General features: G+C 42.1%; 1 protein-coding gene across 1 annotated transcript in view; it reads left to right on the top strand.

Annotated features, from left to right (window-relative positions):
* The first annotated feature begins 3855 nt into the window (after positions 1–3855).
* The window catches only part of CYTH1 (cytohesin 1), a 67632-nt gene continuing 47054 nt past the window's right edge, over positions 3856–24433 (top strand). The window contains exon 1 of the mRNA XM_063456243.1: positions 3856–3977. Coding sequence (XP_063312313.1) covers positions 3908–3977 — 70 coding nt within the window. The 5' untranslated portion in view covers positions 3856–3907. The remainder of the gene's footprint in view (positions 3978–24433) is intronic.

The following is a 24433-nucleotide window of genomic DNA, read 5'->3' as shown; positions in this document are numbered from 1 at the left end:
TCGTGTCTCTGTGCACCTCCAGGTGCTCCACTGTCCAGTCGTAGCCAATGCAACACTGACCAACACACATATACTCACACACACTTTCACTGACAGACACACACACTCACTGACAGACACACACACACACTCACACAAACACATACTGACAGTCAGACGCACACACACACACACACACTCACTGACAGACACTCACAGACAGACACACACACACACAGACACACTCCCTGACAGACACACACTCACTGACAGACACTCACTGACTCACACACACACACACACACTCCCACACTGACAGGCACACACACTGACAGGCACACACACACACACTGACAGACACACAAACACATTCCTGCACTCAAATCATTTTATTTATTGCTCCCTACCTTTGGGAGCTGGTGTGGGCCCTCCTCTATCTGGAGGGCCAGGAGCCTCTCCTCCCCAGCCGGGTAACTTGTAGCAGTGTAGGCATCTGCAATGTGGAGAAAGCAGGTGCCTACTCTGCTTTAACCCTAAGCATGCACTCGCGGCTCGCCGGGCTGCAGACGTCCATTTTGGGCCGCGAGTTTGACATGCTTACTATAGTAAAGGAAAAGATTGTACAGCAAATGCTGATGCCAATCATTGATTATGGGGATGTAGTATGTGCACCTGCAACGCAAACCCACCTTAATAAACTCAATACATTGTATAACTCGTTCTGCTGATTTATGCTACAATGTAATTACAGGACCCACCATTGTGACATGCTAAAATAACTAAACTGGCTGTCGCTGGAATTCAGACGCACCCTTCATCTTTCCAGCCTTGTGTTTAAGAGCTTTTCTAGGAAGCTCCCGTCCTACCTGAGCAGAATGCTCTCCCCAGCTGTTCCCACCTCCTATAACCTCCGATCCAGTACCAGCACTTTATTTAGTCTACCTCAATACAAAAACAAAAAAGCAGCCCGATCCTCCTTCTACAGAGCACCACAATTATGGAATAACTTCAGGGACACAGTCAAATCTTCATTCAGTCTAAAATCTTTTAAGAGATCTATGGCAATATACCTCAGCACAGAATGCACCTGTTGTGGTTGAATATATTTATTACCGGTTATGTATTACATTTATATATGTGTGTGTATGTGTGTATGTATATCTATATAGTTTGTATATTGTATTTTTGTAATATTGTATCCTATTGTATCAATGCAATGTTTTGTGGACACAGGACATACTTGAAAACGAGAGAAATCTCAATGTATCTTTCCTGGTAAAATATTTTATAAATAAATAAATAAAATGTGTGTGTGTATATATATATTATAAAAAAATAAATAATAATTATAAATAAATATGTGTCATATATTGATCCTGTAACAATTCATCTGGAAACGAATACTTTATCAACTCAGTGCAATCTGTAAACGTTAATAAAGATTGCTTTACTCCAGCATTGCCTTGATAGAAGAAGATACATGAACGGTTCTGCCCGGCAGTATTTAGAATTCGCAAGCTGTCATGAGGTGCATGAACAGTGCTGCCCGGCAGTATGTAGAATTCAGACGCTGTCAGGAGGTGCATGAACAGAGCTGCCCAGCAGTATGTAGAATTCACACGCTGTCAGGAGGTGCAAGAACAGAGCTGCCCGGCAGTATGTAGAATTCACAAGCTGTCAGGAGGTGCATGAATAGTGCTGCCTGTCAATATGTATAATTCACATGCTGTCAGAAAGGTCCATGAACAGTGCTGCCCGCCAGTATGTAGAATTCACATGCTGTCAGAAAAGTCCATGAACAGTGCTGCTCAGCAGTATGTAGAATTCACAAGCTGTCAGGAGATGCAAGAACAGCGCTGCCCGGCAGTATGAAGAACTCACAAGCTGTCAGGAGGTGCAAGAACAGTGCTGCCCGTCAGTATGTAGAATTCACATGCTGTCAAAGGTGCAAGAACAGTGCTGTCTGGCAGTATGTAGAATTCACACGCTGTCTGTTCCTGCTCTGTCTGTCACCCTCCACTCTCTGTTCCTGCTCTGTCTCTCACCCTCCACTCTCTGTTCCTGCTCTGTCCCTCTCACCCTCCACTCTCTGTTCCTGCTCTGTCCCTCTCACCCTCCACTCTCTGTTCCTGATCTGTCCCTCTCAGCCTCCACTCTCTGTTCCTGATCTGTCTCTCACCCTCCACTCTCTGTTCCTGCTCTGTCCCTCTCACCCTCCACTCTCTGTTCCTGCTCTGTCCCTCTCACCCTCCACTCTCTGTTCCTGATCTGTCCCTCTCAGCCTCCACTCTCTGTTCCTGATCTGTCCCTTTCACCCTCCACTCTCTGTTCCTGCTCTGTCCCTCTCACCCTCCACTCTCTGTTCCTGCTCTGTCCCTCTCACCCTCCAATCTCTGTTCCTGCTCTGTCACTCACCCTCCACTCTCTGTCTACCCTCCACCCTCTGTCTATCACCCTCCACTCTCTGTTCCTGCTCTGTCCCACTCACCCTCCACTCTCTGTTCCTGCTCTGTCTATCACCCTCCACTCTCTGTTCCTGCTCTGTCACTCACCCTCCACTCTCTGTTCCTGCTCTGTCCCTCTCACCCTCCACTCTCTGTTCCTGCTTTGTCACTCAGCCTCCACTCTCTGTTCCTGCTCTGTCACTCACACCCTCCACTCTCTGTTCCTGCTTTGTCACTCAACCTCCACTCCCTGTTCCTGTTCTGTCCCTTTCACCCTCCACTCTCTGTTCCTGCTCTGTCCCTCTCACCCTCCACTCTCTGTTCCTGCTCTGTCACTCACCCTCCACTCTCTGTCTACCCTCCACTCTCTGTCTATCACCCCCCACTCTCTGTTCCTGCTCTGTCCCTCTCACCCCCCACTCTCTGTTCCTGCTCTGTCCCTCTCACCCCCCACTCTCTGTTCTTGCTCTGTCACTCAACCTCCACTCTCTGTTCCTGCTCTGTCTCTCACCCTCCACTCTCTGTTCCTGCTCTGTCCCTCTCACCCCCCACTCTCTGTTCCTGCTCTGTCCCTCTCAGCCTCCACTCTCTGTTCCTGCTCTGTCCCTCTCACTCCCCCACTCTCTGTCCCTCTCACCCTCCACTCTCTGTTCCTGCTCTGTCCCTCTCACCCCCCACTCTCTGTTCCTGCTCTGTCCCTCTCAGCCTCCACTCTCTGTTCCTGCTCTGTCCCTCTCACTCCCCCACTCTCTGTCCCTCTCACCCTCCACTCTCTGTTCCTGCTCTGTCCCTCTCACCCCCCACTCTCTGTTCCTGCTCTGTCTCTCACCCTCCACTCTCTGTTCCTGCTCTGTCCCTCTCACCCCCCACTCTCTGTTCCTGCTCTGTCCCTCTCAGCCTCCACTCTCTGTTCCTGCTCTGTCCCTCTCACTCCCCCACTCTCTGTCCCTCTCACCCTCCACTCTCTGTTCCTGCTCTGTCCCTCTCACCCCCCACTCTCTGTTCCTGCTCTGTCCCTCTCAGCCTCCACTCTCTGTTCCTGCTCTGTCCCTCTCACTCCCCCACTCTCTGTCCCTCTCACCCTCCACTCTCTGTTCCTGCTCTGTCCCTCTCACCCCCCACTCTCTGTTCCTGCTCTGTCTCTCACCCTCCACTCTCTGTTCCTGCTCTGTCCCTCTCACACCCCACTCTCTGTTCCTGCTCTGTCCCTCTCACCCTCCACTCTCTCACTCCCACACTGTGTACCTGAGTCCCTCTCCCCCCTGCCTGCAGACAATCCCTGTTAGTGCTCAGCAGAGGATGCACCTTCCCATCACTTTGTTGCTATGCGACAGCCAGGATACCGACACTAGGTATCAGTCAGGCTGGCGGTCAGTGCGCATGCGCGGCTCATAGCTCACTGAGTTACAAAGTATCCGGAGCTCAGACTGGGAACTTCTCCGCGTTCTATCAGCACATGGATCGCCGCTCTCCGGCTATTCACTATGGGGACCGTCAGCGAGCTGTGCGTGTCCAGCTTCCAGGCATTCCTCTATAACTCCATCGTGCAGGCAGGTGAGAGCTTAAAGGGACCGCAACCATTCCATGTCCTGGGGGTCTCAGTGCCCACCGCAGCCCATCACAGCCCACCGCAGCCCATCACAGCCCATCATCACCTGCCAGGGCTCCCATATAGGGGGTATTACGGTATTAACCCTTTCATCGCCTGCCAGGGCTCCCATATAGGGGGTATTACGGTATTAACCCTTTCATCGCCTGCCAGGGCTCCCATATAGGGGGTATTACGGTATTAACCCTTTCATTGCCTGTCAGGGCTCCCATATATGGGGTTATTGCAGTATTAACCCCTTCATTAGCTGTCAGGGATCACATATAGGGGGTATAACAGTATTTAACCCTTCCATTACCTGTCACGACTCACATATGGGGGATTTAACAGTATTAACCCTTTCATTGCCTGTCAGGGCTCACATATAGGGGGTATAACAGTATAAACCCTTTCATTGCCTGTCAGGGCTCACATATAGGGGGGGTATTACAGTATTAACCCTTTCATTACCTGCCAGGGCTCCCATATAGGGGGTATACCCATTACCTTTCAGGGGGGTATCACAGTATTAATATGGGTTATTACAGTATCAGTATGGGGTATCACATTATTAATATGGGTTATTACAGTATCAGTATGGAGTATCACATTATTAATATGGGTTATTACAGTATCAGTATGGGTTATTACAGGATCAGTATGGAGTATCACATTATTAATATGGGTTATTACAGTATCAGTATGGGTTATTACAGGATCAGTATGGAGTATCACATTATTTATATGGGTTATTACAGGATCAGTATGGGGTATCACATTATTAATATGGGTTATTACAGGATCAGTATGGGGTATCACATTATTAATATGGGTTATTACAGTATCAGTATGGAGTATCACAGTATTAATATGGGTTATTACAGTATCAGTATGGAGTATCACATTATTAATATGGGTTATTACAGGATCATTATGGGTTATTACAGGATCAGTATGGAGTATCACATTATTAATATGGGTTATTACAGTATCAGTATGGAGTATCACATTATTAATATGGGTTATTACAGTATCAGTATGGGGTATCACATTATTAATATGGGTTATTACAGGATCAGTATGGGGTATCACATTATTAATATGGGTTATTACAGTATCAGTATGGAGTATCACATTATTAATATGGGTTATTACAGGATCAGTATGGGGTATCACAGTATTAATATGGGGTATCACAGTATCAGTATGGGTATTACAGTATCAGTATGGGTTATTACAGTATTAATATGGGGTATCACAGTATCAGTATGGGTTATTACAGTATCAGTATGGGTTATTACAGTAGCAGTATGGGGTATCACATTATTAATATGGGGTATCACAGTATCAGTATGGAGTATCACATTATTAATATGGGTTATTACAGGATCAGTATGGGGTATCACAGTATTAATATGGGTATCACAGTATCAGTATGGGTATTACAGTATCAGTATGGGTTATTACAGTATTAATATGGGGTATCACAGTATCAGTATGGGTTATTACAGTATCAGTATGGGTTATTACAGTAGCAGTATGGGGTATCACATTATTAATATGGGGTATCACAGTATCAGTATGGAGTATCACATTATTAATATGGGTTATTACAGTATCAGTATGGAGTATCACAGTATTAATATGGGTTATTACAGGATCAGTATGGGGTATCACAGTATCAGTATGGGGTATCACATTATTAATATGGGGTATCACAGTATCAGTATGGGTTATTACAGTATTAATATGGCTTATTACAGTATCAGTATGGCTTATTACAGGATCAGTATGGGTTATTACAGTTTCAGTATGGAGTATCACAGTATTAATATGGAGTATCACAGTATTAATATGGGGTAACACAGTATCAGTATGGGTTATTACAGTTTTTTATGGGGTATCACATTATTAATATGGGTTTTTACAGTATCGGTATGGAGTATCACATTATTAATATGGGTTATTACAGTATTAATATGGGTATCACAGTATCAGTATGGGTTATTACAGTATCGGTATGGGTTATTACAGTATCAGTATGGAGTATCACAGTATTAATATGCGTTATTACAGTATTTAACACTTGCATTGCCTGACAGTGGTGTCATCATTTTAGACCCACCATCACCACTGTCCACATGGTTTAATGGACTGCTTTAGTATTTTTGTTTCCTGGTGGGTAGATGAATAACAGCATTTATATAAAATCCAAGCCGAGGAAGGGTTTACCTGTTTGTTCAAGCTCTTGGGAGAGGAGTACTTACTGCAGCACTGCATGCCCAATTCATTCCTTTACTCAGGGGTTCATTCACTAAACAGCAAATTGGGGTGAATTGAAAAATTCCGTAAACTCCTAGTTGTAACAAATCGTAATCTGAAAGACAAAATTAAGGCTAAAATAAGTGATTTTGAATAATTCTCTGCCACCATTAACATGGATAATTACGTCTTGTGTCTTTGTCTTAAGCCTTTGCAATTCCGGTTTCAATTCAATTAGTTTAGTTTGGAAAAAATCGACAACTATGCTGTAGTTCTTGTTTAGCTTTTTAGCCTAAATTTTACAATTCCGCTTTCAGTTCTCTGCCGTGTCCCACAGAAAGAAGGAAACACAGGTTGATATTTGGAGGTTTAATAAGTACGGTCCAAATGCTTCCAAATTGGATTACGGAAAACTCTCCAAAAACATCACCAGATTTATTAATGTTCGAATTTCAAATAACTGTTTCCGAATACATTTTAATGTGATCTGGATTTTAGTCTGACTTGATGCTATGGAATGTCTGAAATGCAGACCTGAATGATAGCAATATACAACCGAATGCTCCTAATCTGGTTATTCGGCAAACTATAAATTCCAGAAAATGAAATCCAAATTGCAAAACTGAGGAATTTGGAAAAATTCTCTAATTTAAATCTGTAAAAGTGCACCTCCAATCTGTAAAAGTGCACCCGTCTTGCAAATAAAAGAGCATATTTCATTGTATTGTCCTTGAAAATGTGTTAAAACTATTTTATCAAACTTGAAAAGAACACTAAAGTACCAGGAATCAGGAATCCAAACATGTTTCCTGACGCTATCGTTCTAATAGTGCCGTTTAGGTCCCTAGCTCCTCTTGTGCCCCCTTTAAAAAGGTGATTTACTCAACCACTCCAGTCTCCTTGCGGGTGGCTCCGCCCCCTTGGCTGAGATAATCAAACTAGCCAATCCAATTAATTCCCTTTTCTCCTTAACCCCTTAAGGACACATGACATGTGTGACATGTCATGATTCCCTTTTATTCCAGAAGTTTGGTCCTTAAGGGGTTTTAAGGGACAGGCATTAGACGCCAGAATGACTTTATGAAGCTGTAGTTGTTCTGGTGACCATAGTGACCCTCTAAGCTCATATAGGTCGGGATAGAGACCAAGATGATGTTGGGTCTAGTGGGTGGGTTGGTTAATTGGTTTCATTATATATAATTTGGTATCCCACAAAGCATCGCACGCAATGTATACGCTTTGTTTAATTGTCTACTTGAAGTGGGCGTTGTTATTACACATTTCTGGGGGATGACACTTCAGTGTAATGCTACTGCTTACCCGTTCTTTTTTGGTGCATTGTATAAATAATAATAAACACAACAAATGAAATAAATATATTTAAAAAAAATAAAATTAAACTTGCAATTTCAATGTTTGCAGCAAACTCCCAGGGTGTACTGCGCTCTCACCAAAACAGGAACTTAGTCAATCACGCTACCCAATATAGCATTGCTAAGCTGATACCACAAGCACACCAGGGGTCCCTTTCAGCTGCTCACATTCTGCAGAACTGCAACTCACAGTTTAATAATATAAACCCACCCAGTATAACTAACTGTAACCTAACCTACACAGTGCATCTAATGTGTGTGGGAGCCTGGAGTGTCCCTTTAATAATATAAACCCACCCAGTATAACTGTAACCTAACCTACACAGTGCACCTAATGTGTGTGGGAGCCTGGAGTGTCCCTTTAATAATATAAACCCACCCAGTATAACTAACTGTAACCTAACCTACACAGTGCTCCTAACGTGTGGGAGCCTGGAGTGTCCCTTTAATAATATAAACCCACCCAGTATAACTAACTGTAACCTAACCTACACAGTGCACCTAACGTGTGTGGGAGCCTGGAGTGTCCCTTTAATAATATTAACCCACCCAGTATAACTAACTGTAACCTAACCTACACAGTGCACCTAACGTGTGTGGGAGCCTGGAGTGTCCCTTTAATAATATAAACCCACCCAGTATAACTGTAACCTAACCTACACAGTGCATCTAACGTGTGTGGGAGCCTGGAATGTCCCTTTAATAATATAAACCCACCCAGTATAACTAACTGTAACCTAACCTACACAGTGCACCTAACGTGTGTGGGAGCCTGGAGTGTCCCTTTAATAATATAAACCCACCCAGTATAACTAACTGTAACCTAACCTACACAGTGCATCTAACGTGTGTGGGAGCCTGGAGTGTCCCTGTATTAATATAAACCCACCCAGTATAACTAACTGTAACCTAACCTACACAGTGCATCTAACGTGTGTGGGAGCCTGGAGTGTCCCTTTAATAATATAAACCCACCCAGTATAACTGTAACCTAACCTACACAGTGCACCTAACGTGTGTGGGAGCCTGGAGTGTCCCTTTAATAATATAAACCCACCCAGTATAACTAACTGTAACCTAACCTACACAGTGCACCTAACGTGTGTGGGAGCCTGGAGCGTCTCTTTAATAATATAAACCCACCCAGTATAACTAACTGCAACCTAACCTACACAGTGCATCTAATGTGTGTGGGAGCCTGGAGTGTCCCTTTAATAATATAAACCCACCCAGTATAACTGTAACCTAACCTACACAGTGCTCCTAACGTGTGTGGGAGCCTGGAGTGTCCCTTTAATAATATTAACCCACCCAGTATAACTAACTGTAACCTAACCTACACAGTGCTCCTAACGTGTGTGGGAGCCTGGAGTGTCCCTTTAATAATATAAACCCACCCAGTATAACTAACTGTAACCTAACATACACAGTGCACCTAACGTGTGTGGGAGCCTGGAGCGTCTCTTTAATAATATAAACCCACCCAGTATAACTAACTGTAACCTAACCTACATAGTGCATCTAACGTGTGTGGGAGCCTGGAGTGTCCCTTTAATAATATAAACCCACCCAGTATAACTAACTGCAACCTAACCTACACAGTGCATCTAATGTGTGTGGGAGCCTGGAGTGTCCCTTTAATAATATAAACCCACCCAGTATAACTGTAACCTAACCTACATAGTGCATCTAACGTGTGTGGGAGCCTGGAGCGTCCCTTTAATAATATAAACCCACCCAGTATAACTAACTGTAACCTAACCTACACAGTGCATCTAACGTGTGTGGGAGCCTGGAGTGTCCCTTTAATAATATTAACCCACCCAGTATAACTAACTGTAACCTAACCTACACAGTGCATCTAACGTGTGTGGGAGCCTGGAGTGTCCCTTTAATAATATAAACCCACCCAGTATAACTAACTGTAACCTAACCTACACAGTGCACCTAACGTGTGTGGGAGCCTGGAGTGTCCCTTTAATAATATAAACCCACCCAGTATAACTGTAACCTAACCTACATAGTGCATCTAACGTGTGTGGGAGCCTGGAGCGTCCCTTTAATAATATAAACCCACCCAGTATAACTAACTGTAACCTAACCTACACAGTGCATCTAACGTGTGTGGGAGCCTGGAGTGTCCCTTTAATAATATTAACCCACCCAGTATAACTAACTGTAACCTAACCTACACAGTGCATCTAACGTGTGTGGGAGTCTGGAGTGTCCCTTTAATAATATTAACCCACCCAGTATAACTAACTGTAACCTAACCTACACAGTGCATCTAACGTGTGTGGGAGCCTGGAGTGTCCCTTTAATAATATAAACCCACCCAGTATAACTAACTGTAACCTAACCTACACAGTGCATCTAACGTGTGTGGGAGCCTGGAGTGTCCCTTTAATAATATAAACCCACCCAGTATAACTAACTGTAACCTAACCTACACAGTGCATCTAACGTGTGTGGGAGCCTGGTGTGCCATTTAAAGGTATAAAGTCAGAGGTGACGATGCGATGGATGTCAGTTTTTAAATGCCACAATTTTTTTCTTGATGCTTCTGCAGAAATCACTTAATGGCAGTAAATGTCACCACACCCCATATTTGTAGTTATACTTAACCCTTATTGTGCTGCCAGGGTGAGTAATATGTAACTTTTTTTTCCTCTTGCTAGGCTCGTACTATGTTATATATTATGATCGCACTGGGTGTGGATGAAATGACTGTTTACATGGGTGTGGGTCTTCATTAACCCAATCTGAGACCCTCGAAGGCTAAGCCTACGCACACCCTGGTCTATTTACAAAGTCACATCATAAATTGGCTCAATTAGGAGCATTTAGCTTAAACTCAGGCTGTCATCCTTTCCCAATTACTACATTTATCCACTGAAACTCATAGTTATTATAGCTATTGCATTTAATATTATTAGAAAATCTATCGAGGATCCTTTGGCCTCATCTTCCATAGACCCCCATATTTTATCTCAAACGCAGAATTGGAAGACTTATCACCATTGACGGAGCCATCATGTAGGCAGACCTGTCATCCTTAAGGGTGTCTTCAAAAAAACTACAGATATATATTATCATGCAGTAAATAAAGTGAGGACTAAATTTATGTTATATTTACAGTTTTATGCGCACTTTTTAATGCTTTATTTTTTTTGGAGCACAGATTGGTTTTGCGAGATCTTTAAGGGTTGTAGCACTGGGTTCATATTTGATAGTGACCAGGTCTTAATTGTCAATAGAAATTTTTTAAGTTGTTAAAGTTGCACTTTATTACTTATTGAGTAATGTACTACCAACGTAGAAGATGCAGGCCCAGAAATATGATGCAACTGGCAGCCTTATTAATGGCTTGTGCCCTCTGGTGGCCGATTAATGGCTTGGGCCTACTGGTGGCCTAAACAAGGTTCATGAATTCTGGTGGTGTAATCAGCCAATTCATGGCTCATGTTTTCTGGTGGCCAATTCATGGCTCATGTTTTCTGGTGGCCAATTCATGGCTCATGTTTTCTGGTAGGTAATTCATGGCTCATGTTTTCTGATGGCCAATTCGTGGCTTATGTTTTCTAGTGGCCAATTCATGGCTCATGTTTTTTGGATGGCTTATTTATGGCTCATGTGTTCTGGTGGCCAATTCATGGCTCATGTTTTTTTGGATGGCCTATTTATGGCCTATTATGTATGGCTGATTCCTTCTGGTGGCCTTTTCATGGCTCGTGCCATCTGATGGCCTTTGCCAAACCATAGATAATCCCTCAGTCACCAATTCTGGCTTTACCTTCCTTCTCATAGCCAGTAAAGCAAGCATTTGGGAAGGTAACAGCCCCCTTTTAAAGCAATTCTTTATTGAGAGCCATCGCCATGCCCTGACAATACCAGTAATTAGGAAGGGAACCTTTCACTTGTGTTCACATATGTCATGGAAATTACACATTCTTATTACTCAACGTAACAGTACTTGCTTGGCCAATCTTGGAGAGGCTCAGCAGTCACTGCCAGATATTGAACCTGAAACATATGTTTAGCATCATATGTGTAAAAGCATTGGATATTGCTTTATAGGAACACTCCAGGCACCACAACCCATACAACCCACTGCTGTGGTTATGGTGCCAGGATTACCCTGGCGCCTGTCCATTGTCATCAGTCAAATCATTTCTGAACAGTGGGACTTCTTACCTGGGATCTGCTGGTTGCTACTCCCGGCCTCCGGTACTAATGTTAGAGAGCCGTAGTTCTTAATTCTTAAGCAGGAAATCTAGGACTTAGCTCATTGGCTGAGAGCGAACAGCTCCCCAGGTAGTTCAAAAACGGTTTGACTACTAAAGATTGGCAGGCACCAGGGTACTTCATGCCAGCAAGCTGTAGTGGTTATGGTTAAACACAAAAAGAATTCAGCGCTAGTAATCACAAAATTAGTCAAGGTAGGCAGCAACCCAAATGAAGGAAAACCCCTCGGGTCCTTCGGTGGATAGATACAAAAAGATATGGAAGGGCTGCGCCAAATAAGGGTAGATAGTCCAGTAAAGTATTGCTAGGGTGCCAATAGATGGTCTAGGATACTTGATAGAGTTCCTCTGTGGATGCGTCTAGTGTAGACCGTTCCGTATATGTAAATACAAGAGAGGTAGAGGCGACTAATGGTATAGTATGAAAGTTCAGGGTGTGATAGGTAACAAAATGTAGAGAACTCACATTCAAGAGAGCTATGGCCAGCTCTGGTGTGGATTGCGTACAGCGGTATAATCCCCGCTTATGGGATATGTAGGGAGGGGGTCTCCGTCAACACCGTCTGGTAGTCCAGAACTCGGAAAAGAAAGACAGAAAGCGACAATAGTGCTCTCAATTTTGATGTGGTTCAGTGTGCAGATAAGAAGAGGTAAAAAACTCACATTTGAGGGAGCTATGGCCAGCTCTGGTGTGGATAGCGTACAGCGGTATAATCCCCGCTTATAGGATTTGTAGCAGCGATACGTCCGTCAGCACCGTCTGGTGATCCAAGGCTCCAATATAGAAAAATAAAAAGCAGCAATAGTGCTCTCAATTATGATAGGTTAAGAGAGTAGTAGAGGAAATAAATTAATACTCACAAAGATAGAGCAGAGGTACTGCTCTATGGATAGGCGCTGGTGGTATGATCCCCACCTAAGATTTCTTGGAGTACTGGAACTTTAAAATTGCCAGTGGAAGTAAAAGTAACCAGGAAAGGTTAAAATGCAAGGAATAGGTAAAAAAAAGTTTAAAGTGCATAGAGAGTGCAATAAAAAGAGGATTGGTACAATAAAGTAGCCAAAAAACTTTTATTGATCTAAAATACACAATAAAATACAGAATTAATAACCATGAACGCGTTTCACCTTAAGTTCATTCTTCCTACATATCCCATAAGCGGGGATTATACTGCTGTACGCAATCCACACCAGAGCTGGCCATAGCTCTCTTGAATGTGAGTTCTCTACATTTTGTTACCTATCACACCCTGAACTTTCATACTATACCATTAGTCTCCTCTATCTCTCTTGTATTTACATATACGGAACGGTCTACACTAGACGCATCCACAGAGGAACTCTATCAAGTATCCTATACCATCTATTGGCACCCTAGCAATACTTTACTGGACTATCTACCCTTATTTGTCGCAGCCCTTCCAAATCTTTTTGTAGTGGTTATGGTGCTTGGAGTATTGCTTTTGAAATAATAAGTGCCTGCTTTACCTATGTATAGCTTGAACAAATCTTTCTTAAAAACTGGAACAGGCTGTGTTTAAATTGGTCATGTCAGCAAAGAAACAAAAAACCACGGAAAATCTGTGCATTTTTTGTTAAAAAATAAATCTTTAATGCCTTTTTTCGCAGACGGGGTGCAATTATTATCATTATTATTATAAAAGGAGATTTATGACATCTAGTCATAAAACAGTTAAAACAAAGTAGAGGATTTAAATAGATGCGCAATATTAGTGTGAAAGTCACTATGCAGGGGGAATTTTTACATTCATGTAAATCCCCATCCTCTCCTGATCTCAATGAGAGGCATTGGAGTGGACAAAAGTCATCAAAATTAACCAGAGGAGGATTGGAGGCACAGCGAGAACACTGTCCTAGTGCTGGAATAAAAAGGTACGTGTTAATGGCTTTTTATTTTAAAAATATATATTTTTTAAAAGATAGTGGACAATCATTTAAAATAAAACAAGAACACAGATAATTAGAACATATTAAATGAAAGTGTTTGTTTAAGCAGATATTGAGAGCAAAGTAGAGAAGAGTCAGATGTATTTGGGGAAAATATGACGCGTCAACAAAGCGACATTGAATGAAAGCATATCTAACGCTCCTGGGGCTGATGGCATTGGCTGATCTGGGATCATCGCCCGCCATTCAGGAATCCTGGCTTTTTGAGACCGACAACAACAAAAAGCACGACTGAGCCATAGATCATACAGATATACGTGTTACACTTTCTAAGTGCACAGAGACTAAAATTACGTGTTATTCAGGGGGTAGAACCACATTGAAGTAAAGCAGTGTAATTCAGTGTTTTCTTTGTACTATCTCTTTAACCCCTTAAGGACACATGACGTGTGTGACACGTCATGATTCCATTTTATTCCAGAAGTTTGGTCCTTAAGGGGTTAAATAAATCCACCCCAGATAATCATAGGATAAAGCAAAAGGTAAATAAATACTAAACTAAGCTGGGAAGGGACAGAATGCAATGAGTCATAGTCAACTTCCCAAAATGATCATTTCAGTGTATCTCCACAAGGTGGCAGCACCTGTGTTACTCAAGATATTGGGAAGTAAACATTAAAAAAAAAGAGCATGGATGGCATTATTGCAAATACATTAACCCCTTTAAGGACCAAACTTCTGGAATAAAAGGGAATCATGACATGTCACACATGTCATGTGTCCTAAAGGGGTTAAAATACATGTTCGATATACAATTGATGGGACAGTCCTGGCTGAATGGGACCTCCGTGTTTTTAATTCATTTAATAGATATAGGTATTTAAATATTCAAAAACATACAGTGCAGAGGAGTGTTTGGGCCAATTTGACAACCATCATTGTGCCCCTGCCTCCTTCCTTGAGCCGGTCAGGATTTTCCTGGCCCTCGAGGGACTGACTGGAGAATCTGGCAATGCCAAAATCAGTCCTGGATCTCCGGTAAGCAGGAGCAATATGCTAAATGTCAAATCAAACACAAAGTGCGAATCTATCTTCACGGCAATGCTCCCAGCAGCTGCTAACCCCATCTATTGGCTCCAAAGTGCAGACATTGTCTGGTCAGTATGCTCAGGGGCCTGGCATTACCAACTGAATGGGCACCCAAAGTGTCATCTTTTTTCATGTCCTGCTCATTAAAATGTTATACAATACCAGGGTTAACTATAGCTGGAAAGAGACGTAGAGGTATTCACATTGCTTTTTTGGTGTTCAGCAAGCCCTCGATAAAGAATACCTTACATTAAAGAACCACTAAAGTTTCACAGACCACTTTATCTCAGTTATCTGGTTTGGCTGACTGGGGAATAGTTTGTGATCTGCACTTGGACTCTGGTCCATCCATGATCCCTTTACACGGCATGGTTTTCTGACTTTTCCACCGAACGGTTTACTCCAATCATCATAACCACTACAGCCTGCTTTTGTGGTTGTGATGGTTGAAGCATATTGGCGCAGTTCACCGGTAATGGTGTAAACCACTGGCAACAGTTTGCCCTCTTACCTGGGTCCCTGCCAGGCACCAAGTCTTCTGTTCAGCAAATTTACAACATCCCACTTTTGGGGACATCAGGGAACAAAGTTGGGATAGAGGGACATGACCATATCATGATTGTCTTGCAGAAATTGAGAATGTAGGAGGTTTCCTTACACCATAATTTATACATTCAAGAGATGGAGGTGGTGGGTACATCGCAGGTTGGCACCACTGACAATGTGCCTGTATGTAAAGGGGGCATGTGACCCCAGAATGGCATGCTAGGATGGCTGGTGCTCATACACTGAGCTCTGTGGACATTATTGCATATGTGCTTAAATGTCCTGAAATTCATCACAACAGCATGGAGTACTTTAACATATCGACAACAGTCCCCCAACACCAGGTGACAGAGCTGGTCTGTAGGGCTATCCGAGGATGATAATATCATGAGTATATTAGAGACTCACAGAAGTGGGGCTCTTAAACTGGTTTTGATACAATAGATGGTGAGCAACTTAATACATATAATGATGACTAAACCAAACGCACTGAATACTTATGAAGTATCAAAAATATTCTAATAGGTACCTCCAAATATAAGGTATTTGGTTATAATCAAAGTACTTTATTATGTTCAAAAAGGAACAGAAATCAAAAAAACACAAAATTACCATCAGAGGAGTACCAAAGAAGAAAGAACACTGAGGCTTAAGTAGTAGTGGTTGATACTCTAAACAGTGGAAAATTAGAGAGTCCACCGGTATATAAGTGATACACTTAAGGAGATAGTACAATATAGAACATAGACCCTAAATCTCCTAGAATAAGACACCTTCAGGGGTGTACTAGGCTATCCCTAATAGATCAGAAAGAATCTATAGGCTAGGCCACAGCAAGGAGAGAGTCAAAAGAACAAATCTATATCCCTACAACTCCTAAGAAACACATTCAAGGGTGTTCTATGCTGTCCCTAGGAGCAATGAGGAGAAAAGGATTGTACTAATCAAACTGCCTGTAGTAGTATTCCTTCTAAATAGCATCAGTCAGTGCTGTTTGGACAAAAAACATAGGTGAACCAAAGAATTAAACACCTAGTGTTCCCATAGTGACCTAAAGTGAATTAAAAATAAATAGTGAAATAACCCGACGCGCGTTTTCACATGTTGTTATAGTTTTGGAGAGTCCCTTTAAAAAGGAAACCGACTGGGCTAGAGGGAAACTTTCAAATCTCCCTGTCTGATGTTTTTAGCTTGCTTGGCCTATAGGGTGTCTCCCTGCTGTTGAAGAAACATCGCTTGTGGTCATACAACACCTACTTTACCCCCTGTTTTGTAATGTGTTTACACCAACTTTTTAATATTCATTGTTAAGTAAAACTAAAACAAATCGCATACCTTACCTCCTAAAACAGTCAGCTGACACATCACATTTAAAGGGCACCATAACTACTACAGCTTGTGCTAGTATTTATGAAGCAAAGAGCCTTTGGACCATTTTCCCACATATTTGCCAAGCTGCAGCAGTTGGACCAGATGGTGGGTTCCAGAAGGGTCCTGTTTATTGTCAAACTTCTCAAACTAGGGGCGTTACACCAAAGAGGCGTTACACCAGAACCACTACAATGAGCTTTAGTTAGCATAGTGTTTAGCGTGCTTCTTTAATATTTACTTAGTGAATGTTCTACCGGCAATGGAAAATAAAAAAAGACTGTTTCAAGGTGGGGATGGGGAAACCAGTAAATAGAAGAGAGAGGATACTGGAACTATAAAAACAAAAAATGCAAACAACCCTGGTGACATTTTGTGTGCAGACTTAACATGCGAGTAGTTGGCGGCATGACGATTTAAACATTAGGTGCTATTACGGACAATAACTCAGTGTCTTGACAACCACGTTACGCAGCTTAAGGTAAAACAGCTGTAATGGAAAAAAAACTGTCCAGTTTGTCTATTTTGGCTTACGATTTACAGAATGCATTTTCCATAACCGTCTACAGATCATGGTAAAATATATTGTCGCTATACATGGACTTAGAATTTCCAAACAGTTCCGGAACTTTATTTGTTGAGCAATTTGTATTGTTTTTCCAAGAAAAAGAAATAAATAGACTATGCTGCTTTTTTTTATTTTTTGCTTTGACAGCATTGTACCAGTTCAGAGAGGAACTGAGAAAGGTTTAAGGGTTGTTCCAAGGACCATTATCACTTCAGTGATTTGAATTGGTCATGCTGGCTGTAGTGTGTACGTGCAGCGTTTTGTGTTGAACTCCCCCTCCAGCAGCGCCGTTAGCAATCCTGGTACAAGAGTTCTGGGCTGGCGAATGTCAATTCTGTGCATATTTCCATGCACAGAAAAGTTCATTGGCTGAGAGTGATTAGCTCACACTCAACGAGCGTCAGGATCGGCAGCTCTGCAGAAGCTGGATGTCATAACCCTGCTGAACAGGAGACTCTGCGCCCAGAAGGATCCAACTAAGAGGGCACACACTTGGCTGTAGCGGTTTGGATGGTTGGCGTAACCCTTTAATAAACTGTGACAACAGTATGAAACAAATATTTGCCAATATAAAGGAGTGTGGAAAAATCTCCAATTCAATAAGTTTGTTATTTCCTTAGAGTTTGGCTAATTTGCATAAAGTGGGAAAAACTGTATCTCACTCACACGTCAGGGCGCAGTGAATAGATATTTTACTCTTATTTAATTTCTGAAACTATTTAATTAGATCACCGAGTGTGTCTTTCTGGGTACATTCCCAGAATGTAAACAATGTGGGGGAATTTAGAGTTTTTTTCTACCTAATGAAACTGCAGAAGTTTATTTAATTCCGTCGTTGATGGACTCCAACAAGGGGATTTACTGTAGAGGAATTGCAAAATATGGGACAAGCAGGATTGTAACCAAACCTTAGAATTTTAGTCTTAAATCACTCTGTCACCCTCCCTCCCCCCAGAAATGAGCCTAAAAATAAAATTTCACTGAAAATCCAACTCTGTCAATAGATATATGAGAAAGTAGGGACTACTTTGTCTTGTGTTTTTTTCCCAAGTTTGACAAACTTGACCAAAAGGCGGAATTACCGCTGTCACACTGTGTTGAGACTTAAGCCATCACTAGTAACTGCTGATGGGAATAAGACTCTGATTACAGAGGATCCTGCTGTCTTGCAAGATCCTCCATAGATTTCTGTGTGGTACTCTTGCGCATGCACGATAGTACAGCACAGATTTTGGTTCCTGTTCGCTGAAAAGGACTGTGAGGAAGACCATGGCAGCTGCCTTGAGGGACAGGTTCAGGTAAGCTAAACTCACCTTCCCCTGCACTCTACCTTTCATTTTTCTTTGCAAAGGGCCGCCTCCCTGGGTTGTCAGTCAGCGAGCTAGAATATTGACTTCCTGGCGGGCGATATCGGATTTTTCAAACTTTTGCATCTGGTGTCTGCACACAGCTTGCTAACCCCAGATGACTTGTACATGCCGTCTATCTCTGTTGGAGTTACACACATAGTATCAAAGCTCCTGCTGTCCGTCTCTCTCGGGCAATTTGACCCTCAAACTTCCCGATAAAGAAAAATCATAAATTGGCTCTGGTTCTTGAAGAAAGATCCAAGCCACTCTGTTTGGGAATATATGTCCCATCAAATTGATAGCAAGTAAGTTGTATATTTTGAATCGAACTAGCCTCGTTATAGGACTACAATTCTAACATTAAGCTGGTGGGATTTAAAATATACAACTGATGTAGTAGTAAAGTGAGACAACCACTTGCTAAACAGAATGTAATCCAAATCATCATGCAACAGTGGTTGGCCGAGCCTGATAAGGATATCAGTCCATATCACCATTATATGGCAAGTTGCCATTCAATGGACCCATAAAAATAATATTTAAAAGCAGCACTTACACTAATACAGCCCTAAAAAAAACATTTTTTAAAATGTATTTATTTTTATATACAAATCTCTAAATCTCAATACAATCCATAGTCTTTATGAGAAGCTTTGGAATAAAAATGTGTCCTCTGTGCTGAGTATACAGTTGGGTTTACTTCAGGGAGATCATGGCAAACTAATCTTATTGATTTTTTTGATTGGGTCACTAAAATAATAGATGAGGATGGTGCAGTAGACATTGCTTACCTAGATTTCAGTAAGACTTTTGACACTGTTGCACATAGAAGGCTTATCAATAAACTGCAATCTTTTTTGGATTCCAATATTGTTGAATGGGTGAGGCCAGGCTTACCCAAACTCTGGCCCTCCAGATGTTGCTGAACTACAACTCCCATGATTCAATGAATGAAATAGATAGGCTGAGAATCATAGGAGTTGTATTTCAGCAACATCTGGAGGGCCGGAGTTTGGGAAAGCCTGGGTTAGGCAGTGGTTGAGTGGCAGGCAACAGAGGGTTGTAGTCAATGAAGTATATTCAAAGCATGGGCTTATCACCAGTGGGTTACCTCAGGGACCTGTACTTGGATCCATTCTCTTTAATATTTTTATTAGTGATATTGCAGAAGGTCTTGATGGTAAGGTATGTCTTTTTGCTGATGATACTAAGATATGTAACAGGGTTGATGTTCCAGGAGGGATAAGCCAAATGGCAAATGATTTAGGTAAACTAGAAAATTGGTCAGAGTTGTGGCAACTGACATTTAATGTGGATAAGTGCAAGATAATGCATCTTGGACGTAAAAACCCAAGGGCAGAGTACAGAATATTTGATAGAGTCCTAACCTCAACATCTGAGGAAAGGGATTTAGGGGTGATTATTTCAGATGACTTAAAGTTAGGCAGACATGTAATAGAGCAGCAGGAAAGGCTAGCAGAATGCTTGGTTGTATAGGGAGAGGTATTAGCAGTAGAAAGAGGGAAGTGCTCATGCCATTGTACAGAACATTGGTGAGACCTCAGTTGGAGTATTGTACGCAGTACTGGATACTAGGGATCGACCGATTATCGGTTTTGCCGATATTATCAGCCGATATTACGATTTTTTGGTAAGTATCGGTATCGGCCAATAATCACCGGTAATGGCGATAATGAGGTGGGCCGGTACGTACGGCGCTCTCTCCTGCCAGGCACTCTGTGTAGCGTGATCAAACAGAGCAGTGCGCACCGTGGTACAGGTACTTATGTTTCCTGTACCCGGCCGGACTGAAAGGAAGTGCTCACTGAGAGAGCACTTCCTGTCAGTCCGGCCTGGTACAGGATATTGAATCTCCTGTACCGCGGGAGACAAGACAGGGGGACGTTACACTTTGGGAGAGGGGAGGGAGAGGGGGAGGAAAGAACACTATAGGGCAGTGGAGGGGGAAGGAGGAAAGAACACTGGAACAGGGGAGGGAAGGAAAGAACACTATGGGACGGGGAGGGGGGGAAAGAACACTATGTGGAGGGGGAGGAAAATCGCTATGGGACAGGAGAGGGGGAGGAAAAAACATTATGGGGCAGGGAAGGGGGGTGGAGGAAAGAACACTATAGGACAGTACACTATTGTTTGGGGGGGCAGAACACTATGGGGGAGGGGAGAAAGAACTCTATGGGGGGAGAACACTATGGGACAGGGGAGGGGGGGAAGAACACTAGGGGGAGAGAGAGGAACATTAAGGGAGGGCACTAAGGTACAGGTTACATGACTTGCATGTATATTTTGTGCATTTACAACTTAATAAAAAAAATATTTTCCCCAAAAACATTTTTTTTGGTAAGCCAGCGGCATACATACCGCGGTCGCAGCTGCAACCGGGCGCGCCACTCCAGGTGGCCCAGCCGCCCTGCAGACCATCGGGTGGCCCATGCTGTCAGGGCCACCCGATGGATGTGGATTGTAAGGGGGCCCGGTCAGCACTGGGCGCTTTAAAAGCGTGACCGGGCCCCCTGTGATGACATCACAAGCTGGGAGGAAGTGACCACACGTCACTCCTCCCAGCTAACCCTGAGAGCCATGCGGGAGGAAGCGGGAGTGGGAACTCTGACTTCCATCCACCTGAGCCACCACTGGACCCCAGTCACCCTCCTGCACCTTAAAGGTAGGAAACAGGAGGGTGACAAACATTTTGTGTGTTTGTATGTATGTGTGCTTGTCTGTTTGTATGTATGTGCGTCTTGTATGTGTGTGTGTATGTCTGTCTGTGTGTCTGTCTGTCTGTATCTGCCTGTGTGTATGTGTGCCTGTCTGTTTTTTTATATATGTGTCTTTATATGTATGTGTGTCTTGTGCGTGTGTCTGTATGTGTGCCTGACTGTCTGTATGTGTGTGTGTCTGTATGTGTGCCTGTCTGTCTGTGTGTGCGCCTGTCTGTGTGTTTGTCTGTATGTATGTGTCTGTGTGTGCCTGTCTGTTTGTATGTATGTATGTGTCTGTGTGTATCTCTCTATGTATGTGTGTGTGTGTCGGGGGGGAATCGGGAGGGGGTGGGGCCCACGGTTCATTTTCGCACCGGGGCCCCATGGTTTGTGTGTACGCCACTGTGGTAAGCTATCGGCTATCGGCCTGAACGTTCACAGATTAACGGTATCGGTATCAATATCGGTCGATCCCTACTGGAGACCGTATCTCCAGAATGATGTTGATACTTTACATAAAGTTCAGACAAGGGCTACTAAACTGGTTCGTGGATTGCAGGATAAAACTTACCAGCAAAGCTTAAAGGAACTTAACATGAATAGCTTGGAGGAAAGACGAGACAGGGGGGATATGATAGAAACATTTAAATACATAAAGGGAATCAACACAGTAAAGGAGGAGACTATATTTAAAAGAAGAAAAACTACCACAACAAGAGGACATAGTCTTAAATTAGAGGGACAAAGGTTTAAAAATAATATCAGGAAGTATTACTTTACAGAGAGGGTAGTGGATGCATGGAATAGCCTTCCAGCTGAAGTGGTAGAGGTTAACACAGTAAAGGAGTTTAAGCATGCGTGGGATAGGCATAAGGCTATCCTAACTATAAGATAAGGCCAGGGACTAATGAAAGTATTGAGAAAATTGGGCAGACTAGATAGGCCGAATGGTTCTTATCTGCCGTCACATTCTATGTTTCTATGTTTGTGAAAATTTTAGTAAACAATTAATTATATGCATTAAAGGCATTATACATTATATTCATGCATTTTGGACATAGAGTCAGTCTCCCTTTAATAGAATTGAATTAGAGCAACTACTCAGCAAAAAATAAAAATAAATGTGCAGGTAGAGGAATTTCTGTATGTCAAAGATTGTAAATTGATAATATTCACATAAATGCACAAAAAATTCCCTTTGAAAAATTCTATGGCTAAAATGGGTATTTCAGCAAAAACACAAACCAAGTATTTCCACCTACAGACAGTCTGCTTAGATCCCGTTACAAATGATCAGTAGGGTGTTTAAACAAAGGAGGGTATTTTGTAGCTTTATTCAGTGATTTTATTAAATATCTACTTAATACTTACCAGAAGCAGAAAAGGGCATTGTAAGTAGCAAAGTGACAAAATTCCTCCAACCTACAGTTCATAGCAAGAAAAAAAAACTGTATTTAAATCACATTTTATTAAACCTGAAACCCTTTAATATTTGACAAAGTAGCTGAAAGCAGACTCATCATCCCTGGAATTATTGTGAATTTTCAACAATTCAAAATCGGACTCTGGTCAGTTTCTCCACAATATCTAGATTCCTGGTATAAATCAAATGAGAATATCAAGGTTAACCGTAATGGTGAGATGCTGGTATTTATAAATAAAATGTATGCATTAAAGGGAAACTTTGGGCTCAGAATTAAGTTGTTATGGTGCCTGGTGTTGATTTACCTTTAGTAGTTAAACCATTCGTGAACGTACATACTTTTCAAAAGCCATTTTTATGAACGGGGAGCTACTGGTTGACTTAGAGCGTCAGCTGACATTCTCAGAGCTGGAGAGAATACTTTGGCTTAGAATGTTTGTGACCTCCTATCATCATAAAAGCATCATTCTGATGAAGTCATTATGGTACCCAGAGTGTTCATTTAATTTATAGATTTAATTTGGGGGAGGGGGCTTAAATATTTGATCGTCAAGGTTTTTCTCAATGGGAACAGAATCGTCTAAACCAGGGGCAGGCAACCTTCGGCACTCCTGAAATTGTGGACTACAACTCCCATAATGCTATTATTACAGCCATTATGGTAGCAAAGCCTCAAGGGAGATTTAGTCTACAACATCTGGCGTGCCGAAGCTATATGCAAATAGTAGCTGTGTCAATCCTGATATGCAGAATATTTCTAGGTATGGATATAATGGATGCTACGTAATAAAAGTGGCCACACTGTGTTTAATTGTCCTTTAATTCGTTTTTATTTGCACCCAGTCCATGCCAAATAATCCCGCTGTGCTCCTGTGTCATCAATCATTCGCCTGCTTTTCTAAGCTTGTTTTGGGCTAGATGTTTTGTGCTATCAATATAGAAAAAAAAAGACACACAAATCAACATTGTTTATTCCCAATGAATTTACTGGGTTATTCACCAAAGTGAGAAGTTAAGGTGCATTCAAAGTGAATTTCAAATTTAAGATGAAAATAGTCAAACTGGAAAAATTATCCGAGTCAGCTAGTCTGGCTTTAAACTCACTTTGAATTCTCTCGCCTTAGTAAATAATCCTTACTCTGCCAGTGTGAGTTGGGTTTTTTTGTGAAGCAAAGAGATTCTGTTTTTATACTTAAGGAAATGGTAGATGTGCATTAAAAATATATATATTTGAAAAGCTAAGTATATCTGCTCGATGTGTTCTGACTTCCGATACGCCAGTGTTAGTCATCACCGCCACAAGGGATCAAATTATAGGGTCATAAATATTGCTAGAAAGTAAATAGGGAGCAACGTTTCTAAAGGAATAGAAATAAAATATTAATAGAAAATAATACCCTAAAGGTATTGTGGAAAATAAACAAGACATTTTCTGACATCATATGGTTACAGCTCTCATACAGCAACTGCTGGAAAATACAAGGAATATTTTTTTTTTCCCATAACAATGCATGTACAGAAAGAGATAATAACAAATGAATTATAATGCGCACTGACAAACAGTGACGCAAA

Source organism: Pelobates fuscus, chromosome 5 (assembly GCF_036172605.1).
Source record: "Pelobates fuscus isolate aPelFus1 chromosome 5, aPelFus1.pri, whole genome shotgun sequence".
NCBI classification, from domain to species: Eukaryota; Metazoa; Chordata; class Amphibia; order Anura; family Pelobatidae; genus Pelobates; species Pelobates fuscus.
Note: the sequence above shows the minus strand (reverse complement) of the source record. Positions and strands in the feature narration are given on the sequence as shown.